At 29.1% G+C, this 10,283-nt stretch overlaps 2 protein-coding genes across 2 annotated transcripts in view; one reads left to right on the forward strand and one right to left on the reverse strand.

Moving 5' to 3' along the window:
• LOC105624164 (transcriptional protein SWT1) overlaps positions 1 to 4,735 on the reverse strand; it is a 5,407-nt gene extending 672 nt beyond the window's left edge. Inside the window, exons 1-12 of the mRNA XM_012205524.1 lie at positions 4,472 to 4,735; positions 3,486 to 4,038; positions 3,248 to 3,415; positions 2,880 to 3,142; positions 2,468 to 2,710; positions 2,168 to 2,389; positions 1,847 to 2,074; positions 1,571 to 1,766; positions 1,380 to 1,498; positions 1,151 to 1,308; positions 710 to 850; positions 361 to 585 (exon numbers count right to left, since the gene is read on the reverse strand). Coding sequence (XP_012060914.1) covers positions 363 to 585; positions 710 to 850; positions 1,151 to 1,308; positions 1,380 to 1,498; positions 1,571 to 1,766; positions 1,847 to 2,074; positions 2,168 to 2,389; positions 2,468 to 2,710; positions 2,880 to 3,142; positions 3,248 to 3,415; positions 3,486 to 4,038; positions 4,472 to 4,600 — 2,643 coding nt within the window. The 5' untranslated portion in view covers positions 4,601 to 4,735 and the 3' untranslated portion in view covers positions 361 to 362. The remainder of the gene's footprint in view (positions 1 to 360; positions 586 to 709; positions 851 to 1,150; positions 1,309 to 1,379; positions 1,499 to 1,570; positions 1,767 to 1,846; positions 2,075 to 2,167; positions 2,390 to 2,467; positions 2,711 to 2,879; positions 3,143 to 3,247; positions 3,416 to 3,485; positions 4,039 to 4,471) is intronic.
• Positions 4,736 to 6,598: 1,863 nt separating this feature from the next.
• On the forward strand, positions 6,599 to 9,977 carry LOC105624215 (cell cycle control protein 50A). The gene is made up of 4 exons (XM_012205574.1): positions 6,599 to 6,650; positions 7,390 to 8,220; positions 8,389 to 8,554; positions 9,929 to 9,977. Exons 1-4 carry the CDS (start codon positions 6,599 to 6,601, stop codon positions 9,975 to 9,977), a joined length of 1,098 nt encoding a protein of 365 aa, XP_012060964.1.
• Positions 9,978 to 10,283: the final 306 nt, after the last annotated feature.

Consider the following 10,283-nt stretch of genomic DNA (forward strand, 5'->3'; position numbering starts at 1 on the left):
TATATATATAAAGTATTACAAGTATGCAAACGATACATTTTCAGAAGATTTACTTATATTAAATTTATTAATATATGCATACACACATAGGTACAACAAAAACTTTTCCTCAAATAATACACTTCTCGTATATGCAATACAATCAACAAGAGAAAAATAATTCTAAAATTTTAAACCTAAAAGTAAAGTTGCAATAATTTTCATTGATACTATTGATATCACAGTCACCCTCATAAAAATTTTATTTTTATAATAATATTTTTATAGTAATTTATAATATATAGTAATATTTCGTTTAAATATAATTAAAAATAATAAATAACAAACATAATTAAAAATAGTAAATTACAAAATACATACAACTACGTATGAGCAGCTAATGCACAAAAATGCGAAGTTAATTCTTGTAGCTGTCTTAAACCAGTCTTTAATACTTCTTCTTTTAACTTGACACAACAATATATATCCAAAGGTGTTACATCAAATGTTGTTCTATCTCTTGTGTCAGGCAAAAATGTATTTAAATCATACTGTAAGCTAAGCAATGTCTGATGTGTTATAGAATTTTCAGCTTGCATCAGTAATCTGATTACAAAAAAAGATACATAAATATATGTAATATAATATAAATATATTATATAAAATCACATATTATCGAAATTACATATTATCAGTAAAAATAGATCGACACTATTAAAAAATAACTTACTTATTTAGATTTTGTGTTAGATCAATTACTTTTCTAGTAATTTCTGATTGCAGACTTTGTACGCATGCTTGTGATAATGATGGATTTGCAGAATCGAAGGTAAAGGAATATGCCATTCCTGCATTACTGCATGCCAAACCACTGGAATAAAAATAATTATAAAAAAAAGAAATAACAGTATTCTCAATATATATTACATTTGCATTAACACAATATATAATTTAAATGTAATGATTAGTAAATACTTTTTTTTTCATAATATGTACATATATATTATGATGATGCATGTGATCCGTATAAATACGATTTACTTGTAATCAATGAGTCACAGATTCGATTATGATCATCACATACTCTATATATAATATATATATACATATATATATATATATATATATATATTATATGCACACATACACACACAAGTAGAAGGATTCTTACCATAGGTCACGCGCGAAAGTATAAATATGCTGGAAACAATGAAATACTTTTTCTGCTCTTGTTTCTTGTTCTTGGGAATTTTCCACGATGCCTATTTTGTCGTGTAATTTTTTCAGATCAATATTATCGAAATATTTTTTACATTTTTTCTTGAGTTCCTAAAAGTATGAATTTTTTTAATTCTGTATCAAATAATAAAATATATTCAAATATAAAAAAAAAATGTTACGGCAATAGCATTAAATGTTTCTGTCAAGAGATCATAGTGCTTATCTGCGTTAACCATTTGTACTAAATCACTGCACTTTTCTATAATATATTCCATATCTCGCAATTTTCGACCACCAACTGAAATATCAAGATTAAATGTTCAGTTTGCAAAATGTAGTTTTTTAATAGATTATATGTGTATAAATATACCTGGCGTATGTTCAAAAGAATCGAGTAATTCCTTGAAAAGACGTTCAACATCACGTCTTTGGAACGATTCGTTAATAGCGGCAATCCAGTGCTTTATAGCACACTTTAATGCAGTTACTGTAGTCCATGGTGGCTTTATAATGACATATACATGCCACGCTTCTCCATAAATTTCTGACATTTGTTTTGCAATAATCTGAAATAAAAATATTGATTTTATATATTTGAGATACATAGGCGTAAAAATTAGTTCATGATCCAATATAAGATGCATACCGTTGACAAAAAATTTCTCATGATTAATTTTGTATTCTCAAAAATATCATCCGTCAAATGTGATTCTTCCATGAAAATAGATCTTTCATCAGGATCATCATTCAAACGGTTGACTACTGCATCCATATCAAGATCATCTATTTTTTCAAGTGGATCATGACGCCCCAATGCTAATATATTATATATCATCGCCTTAGTACAGAGATTTTTGTCATAAGATAATAAGACCTACAAAATAAAAATATATATAGCATTGTTATTCTTTTATGTATAAACATATTATGTATAAACATTAAATAACATGACAGGAAGATAACATGCCGCTGATTTTTGTAATTGAGAGATTTGTAAGCAACACTGAAGAATCTCATCGTCTGGACAATTAAGAGAAAAATCTTCTTTATTTTTCGCTGCTTGTTCTCGTGTTTGTCCTATGACACGTGGATGTTTAGAGGAAAACTGCTTGTGGATGAAAGATATAGCTTTCCTGGCTTTTATCGATAATTCATTATTAGTTCCATTACCCTTAAAGTAATCTAATTCCTGTTGTAAAAATTATTTAGAAAAAATGTGTATGTTGAAATTTTTAAAAAGATGTGATAGAATTTTGACTATACTTACACATATCACAGTCCATGGAATTACAATAATAGGACGTGGGTAATTCTTAAATACTGCATCTTTCGCTTCTTCAACAATTTCAAGATTTGACAAAAATACATTTGTATCAATAACAATGTAGAGTGGACCTTTGCCGTGTGATTCTGTATTATTAGATTGCGTCAACTCTGCAGCATTTTCTGATACACAATTTGTTTCATCTATACGATTTTCTCTACAAAGTTGTGTTCTGACAACTTCCACCTATACTAAGAAAAAGTATGAAAATATAAAATTTAATAAAAACAATATTTTTTTATAGTAACTTCTATATAAAACAAAAACAAAATTGTCAATATTGAACAAGATATATAATCACACTGGTGAAATATATTCATATAAATTATGATTGTTTCAATTATATTGATCATACCTGAAGAGCAATTTCTTCATCTTTCATTGGTTCCCAATCCATTTCTTCATATAAAACTTCTTGCTCGCCTCGTTCTATCAATTTATCTTTTGTTGTATTTTCAATCTTATTTGATTTTTTTGTTTGATTATTTTGTTGAGTTTGTGAATTATCATCTTTTAATGTATTAATATTTCTTTCGCATATTGCATCTTTTAAGAGTCTGTTATGTAACCTCTTAAGTCGTACGTCAACATTTTTATAAACATTTGATCCTAAGCTGTCTATAAACATAAAATAATATAAAAGTATAAAAACAAATATTGAATCTCTACTAATAAATACTAAAGCATAAAATATAAAAAATATATTTTATGTTATATACCTACTGGAATTAGATGAACTTCTGCTCAGTTTTTGAGGAGACTTCTTGGTAATTAAATCAACATCACACATTTCCTTAATTTTTTCCTTATCAACATTCAAATTTGTTCTTAGTCTTTGCATACGTTCTTGTGCCAAGTTTTTCTTTAAAAACGATTTTCCCCCTTTTTTTCCTAAACACAAAGTTAATTTTATTTCTTTATAATGGTGACATAATAATAACATTTATACAATTGCATTTACTTGAATTTTGGTTACATGATTTCTGAACATTTTGATTCTTATTATGTTGCTCAATATCACATGCATTTCGAATAATAATTTCTTGGTGTCCTATATTTTCATTTCTTTTCTCCAATGTTTTTATCAACTTCTGATATGCAGTATTCTGATTTTGTTTTTTAACCATAGCATCTTTTCTTAATGGTTTATTTAGACTAAATGTGTTTGAACTTCTCTGCTCGAATTTTCCACGAAGCGGTACTTGTATTCCTTCATTATTATTTTTAGCTCGAGAAGTCACCGATTTATCATCCTTTAACTTTGAAGGAAAATTTTTTAGAGAAATATTTGTCTTATTTCCCACTATCTTTGTACATGAAGCTTGTGGCAACAAGGGAGATTTATTTTTGGTATTTAATCTTTGCAATGCTTTTTCTTTAACAGCCTTCATTTGCGGAGTCTCAATAATTTTATCACATGCATCTTGATTAGATATTTCCTTTTTCTTAGCATTATATTTAGATGTCATTATATTGCAATGTTCTTCTTCTTGATGTTTAGTTATTGAAGAAGTCTATAGAATAAAAGTTTTACAGAATTAAAAGACCTTTTAAAAATTAAAATGACATTTAAAAAAGAAATTTGATGATACCATTTCATGAGATGCTGCATGATCTCAATTTGATGCTTAGTTTACATCTAATTAGGCCACTACTTATATGATAGATATTCTTGTTTAATTTATAAGATTAAACAAAGATATCGATTGTACAAGTAGCAGCCTAAACATACAGTGTAAACTAGGCCAGTGTTTAGGATTTCATTCCTGAAAAATATCGCATACGAAAATTCTATAGAATATATATTATTATGAAAATCATAGATTTTTGTATGCAATATAAATTCAAAAATAAACTTCCTAATTTTCAAGCACCAGCATAAAAAAGCATCTTAAGCATGTACACAATAGATCACAGCAGGAAAATAACTTCTGAAGAGAAAAATACCCTGATGTCATCCAATGATGGTTCAATCCACGAAGATTGATTCGTTTTCACATTGAAGTAATATACTCTGTTCGGATGACTTTTAGAGTTGACAATAATCCAATGTTTCGGTAATTTATGCTTTAACATGTTGAAAAAATGTGTATCAAGAAATTTAATGAGTCCGTACTAATCAATCATCCTTCAATGGTCGGGAGAAATGAATAATCCTTACTTTCCTTCCTACTCAGTGATGAGCGATCCTCGGCTCTCAATCAAAACTGTGGAAAAAACAAAAGTACGTTCAGGAAGTTAGAAATCGATAATCATAAAGTTTGTTTTCTATGAGCTGAACTAGTGTAACTTTTGGAACTTAAAGACAGGTAGATATACGTTTTGTGAAGCACGTCACGCGCACACACACACACACACACACACACACACACACACACACACACACACAACATTCTCACACTCTTTCTTTTAGTTATATGATACTTCAATCATACCTTAAGGTTTGTTCGCGTCGCAAGTTCCAAACATGCTCCAACATGCTCCTATCACAGCTCCTACTCACTCTATCAAGCGCATTGGAATGAGAAAGAGCTATGATAGGAGCATATTACAACATGTTGGAGCATGCGAGGCGAACAAACCTTTATACTCGTTTACACTCTATGATCAAATGGCGCGCTCTCACGAACAGTATAACTAAATTTCCCATTTAGATATCTTTTCTTCTTCGTTCTTCAACGGTTCGTTTATACGAATCGAGTTACATTGTTGCAATAAGATATTGTATGTGAATAAATAAACGAACATTGTTATTTACGAATTTGAGTTTCTTCCAATACCTACATTTATTATATGTAACAACTCGCTATAGATATTTGTTTAAAGCGAGAAAGAGAGCTCTAGAATAGCTCTAGTGCAGGAACAAAAAACAGATTAATAAGGTACATCCAAAAATCGATCATTCACCGAGCGCTCAGTGAACTCTTGTACGTGTTTGATTTATATTTTTAGATCTAATAGAATATGCCAGTAAAAGCTCTGAGCGCTTAAAGAGCGGTCGTGCTTCTAGATTAAAAAAACCTCACAGAGAGTGACAATTGCATTACGTGAATGCCCACGTCCAATCAGGACATAGATTACGTGACCAGTTTTCTCCAATCTCTTCCATGCCTGTGGAGCTTTAGGTTTGTTCGCGTCGCGTACTCCAATATGCTCCTCATAGCCCTTACTGACTCCAATGCCCTTATTAAAGTGAGTAGGAACTGTGACAAGAACATGTTGGAGCATGTGAATAAATCTTTTGATACCCACAGTATGTACTTATACTGTGCACATGCCCAATCAGAAGAGACGGGTCACGTGAAGCAATTTGCCACTTCCTGTGAGCTTTTCTAGGCTATGATTTCTAGGCTAGTCTCGCTACAAGTGCTTTGAAACATTTGATGGACCAATTAGAAGAAAGAATTTTACAAACTGATCAGTTAAAAAATGCTTTAAAGCGTTTGCAGCATCGCATTGACCGTGGCTATGTTCCAAATTTACCAGCACTAAAAATGCTACAGTCTACGTTACGTGCACTATAGATTTTCAGTACTAGCAGTCAACTTTGGAACACAGCCCGTACTCCTATTCAGTTGCCCTTAGGAACTCTGTATAATAAAAGGAACAGAGAATAGAAAATAAGAATTTCAAACTATCAGAAATTATTATAGAATACACAGTTTCTGATAGGTTGAAATTCTTAGGTCGATATTTATAGTCGGTTCTTATTTTAAGATCGTCTAAAGTAATGTCTTGAGTTGCTAATACGGTCCTCTGATTGGCTTATAACATCTTAAGATTGTGCTTAAGACGATCTCAAATATAAGAATTAATTATGAATACCGATCTTATTCTGTCTGTTCTCTATTTCCTGTTTCTTTTATTGTACGGAGAGACTAGACTTTAAGATTCGTGTATATCAGCCTTTATTTCTTTTCGATCAATGAAAATGGTCATTAACTAATGGATTCTCAATTTCGCAGTGAATGACGTGTGACGTGTTTTCAATTTTTCTGTCATTTTGATACGTATGTACTAGGTTATCGCTATAAAATACCGAGATTTATTTAGTGTTTGTCGTTTTGCTAAATCATGACGTCCATCAGCGAAATTGATGCGGTGCCTAAATCGAAAAAACCATCGGGTGAGCATTTCAATTATCATTAAAGAGTCGGAAAACAAACCAAATTATCTTACTAACTTAACGATTGATTAACTTTTTTTCTAATAAATCTTCAACGATATCATGCATTTTTTCTCGACAATTGATAATATCGAATTAATTTTATAGATTTTATAGATATTGATTGTGATGAGATAATTTTGAGTACAATTTTACACATTTTCCCGAATTATTCAAATAACATGTAAATAATTTTAAAATTTAATTATCTCATTATTTCTGCGAAAATTAAGTAAAATTCATTTAACCTTTGTATATTTTTGAAGCCAAGAATTAGAAAGGGAATCAATTGCATAAAGATATCGGGTATTAATCGATATCACATCTAATATTTATAATACATAATCCTATATATAATTATTTTACAAATTGCTGATAGTTAAGACAATAAACATTTATCAAACAAAAGTTTCTTGTTATAAAAAGTAATTTTTGAGATGATTGTGTTAAACTGTATAATTACAAAAGTAATATGAAAGATCTAACAGAGATAACGTAAGAATGAATCTGTAGAAGATCTTTGCTCTGAATAATCTTATTACCCTTATTAAGAAAAAAAATTATCACTATAATATATAATATATATCAGTAAAAAAACAATCAAAGAAAGAAACAAAAAATTGATGTATCACAAATGTTATTGATATTTTTTGAAATATTTATATTAATAATACATGTTATCTAATTTAACTGTACGCAGATAGTGCATTTAAGCAACAGCGATTACCAGCCTGGCAACCAATACTCACAGCTGGTACAGTTCTACCAACGTTCTTTGTGATAGGAGTTGCATTTATACCAGTTGGCATAGGATTACTTTATTTTTCTGATGAAGTTAAAGAACATATTATAGATTATACTAACTGCAACTCCACCAATATTACTAGAGATGATGGATTGCCTAAGAAGTGTGCAGATGTAATTGCAGAATGTAATAATTGCTCATGCACATGTGAAATAAATTTTGAGCTAACTTCAGAATTTGCTGGCAAAGTTTATATGTATTATGGCCTGACAAACTTCTATCAAAATCATCGTAGATATGTAAAATCTCGAGATGACAATCAACTGTTAGGACAGTTGCATGAGAGTGTTTCGAGTGATTGTGAACCATTTGCCTATGATAAAATGAACGACAAAGATACGGCCATTGCTCCATGCGGTGCCATTGCAAATTCACTTTTTAGTGATGAGTTGACACTATATTCTGCAAAACATGGTGGGCAAGTACCATTATTAAGAACTGGCATAGCTTGGCCATCCGATAAAAATATCAAATTCAGGAATCCAGAGGGTAATTTAAAAGAAGTATTCAAGAATTTCGCCAAGCCTAAGAACTGGACTAAACACATTTGGGATTTGGATCCCACTAATGAAGAAAACAATGGTTTTCAAAACGAGGATTTAATTGTATGGATGAGAACTGCCGCATTACCCACTTTCAGAAAACTCTATCGTAGGATTGATCATTCTCAAGATGGCTTTAAGAGCGGTCTAGTTCAAGGAAACTACACTCTTAAAGTTGTTTATTGTAAGTAATGTAAACAAATTCAATCATAAAAATAATCTAGTAATTAAAATAATGAAATAAAAAATACAGCTGCTTGGAAATTGTAAAATAAAGAATTGAAGATGTCTATCATATATATTTTATTTAAATATGAGAGAAATTAGATAATGTTTTGAATATTTTTTTCAGCATTTTCAGTATCCTCTTTTTATGGGAAGAAAAAGATGATTTTAAGCACAACTTCACTTTTGGGAGGAAAGAATCCTTTCCTTGGCATTGCTTACATTGTTGTAGGGAGTTTGTGCTTATTGCTGGGCATAGGATTACTCATTATACATATTAAATGTTCCAAGAGGTAAATAAATATATTTATATATTATATCCCTTTTATTTGTCCATCTACAATCTCTAAAAACAACATATAAGACATCCGATTTAATAACGTCCTTTATGTGGTGAAGGAACATCTACACAAATTACTGAACATGGTCATAAAAAAACTAACAACAAGATATATTATATGTTAACACCTCTAATATTCATAAATGTATTTAAATTTTGTGCAATATTAAACATGCACAATTTAACATTCAATTTCAATCCAATATAATCACTTGTGATTTACATAATAAACAATCTCTCAAGTTAGATCAACACAGAGACACATATTTCATTTTTTTTTTTTTTTCATAACATGAGTTGATAATATAATATTTGATATATGTTATACAGCAAACTAATGTAAAGACGACTACAAGAAATTATTCTTAGGGCACCCATGTATGTCTTGTAAGTGTTTGTGATATTGTGTTATGTCTATCCTTAATAATTGACATATAAAAGTTGTCTTGATAAAATATGACCAATCGGGCAATGTTTCTTGTTATAATTCCATACGAAATACGAAATAAAAAATTTGTAAAATATTTACAATATTTTATTGAAAAAAGAAAATTAATAATTAGCTCGACTAGTCATATTTCGTGTATTGTATGCTTTGCCAGAATGTGTGTGCATTTTTTGCTATATTTTTCAGAAAAGAATAGGATATTTGTTTTTAAAATGCTATTACATGCATTTTTTTTATATTAAACGGCAGATAGGAATAATTTTTATTTATAAACATATTATATTGTTTTATTATTTATATCAAGTGTGTAATATAATTAAATATATAAATAATGAACAATAAAAGAACAAGATAATTCCATAATTGTAGAGTGTTTAAAGTTAGTGTTTAAAAATAATGATACATATATGAAACTGAGAAGTTTTAATGAACTGTTTGGTCTAGTAATTTCATTTTGTGTTTTCGCCTCTTAAATATTTAGTCGTATGCACATTTCGAATTTAGAGGTACATGCACTTGTTTGTGTTTTTGTGTATTGGCACAAAATTAAGCGAAAGATACTTTCAATATTCTCAAAAAACCAACAAAATTATTACAAAAATTTTTCGTCAGTAGGACGTGAATTAAATTCGATTCAAATTCAATATATGTATATAATATTATATAAAACATAAAAAGCATGTCGCATGTTCTGAAAAAAAGCATTTATTTAAACTCTACGATGCGTATATTTCTAATTTACACGTGTCATTACATTTCAAAGCATTTTGATTTCCCCTGTGCTTTTATATTATTGTTGAGTTTTATTTTATTAGCAAATCAAAAAATCGCGTACAAATTTTCTTTTGCAATCATCACATACAAATATCTTTTTTTTAGCACCGCCGATATGATCAATGTGACTCCAACTACAGAATATCATCATTAGGAACGATTCGTTTACTTGAAATGAACGTGATTTCATCAGTATATATAAATTATTGATTATCGTAGAACAAGTGAACTTTTTATATTTAACATTGAATTTCGTTTGTCAGTCATAAACGGACAAATACGGTAAAGCAACAAAATAATCAAAAATTTCTTATTTAAGAAATAATTATCTTTTAAAGTTTTTAATTATATTTTAGTATTGTTATATATACATATAACATACATGATAGAATTTTCAAAACTGAATCATATATTCTTGAAATTATATTTTACTTGAAATTCTACTGTAAATTTTAAATAG

Source organism: Atta cephalotes (assembly GCF_000143395.1).
Source record: "Atta cephalotes unplaced genomic scaffold scaffold00074, whole genome shotgun sequence".
NCBI lineage: Eukaryota > Metazoa > Arthropoda > Insecta > Hymenoptera > Formicidae > Atta > Atta cephalotes.

Excerpts from the sequence above, each read along its gene's own strand:
- LOC105624215 (XM_012205574.1), top strand. The coding sequence starts at position 6,599 with ATGACGTCCATCAGCGAAATTGATGCGGTGCCTAAATCGAAAAAACCA. Across the intron at positions 6,651-7,389 it reads TAAATCGAAAAAACCATCGG|ATAGTGCATTTAAGCAACAG; the intron begins GTGAGCATTTCA and ends AACTGTACGCAG. Across the intron at positions 8,221-8,388 it reads CACTCTTAAAGTTGTTTATT|CATTTTCAGTATCCTCTTTT; the intron begins GTAAGTAATGTA and ends TATTTTTTTCAG.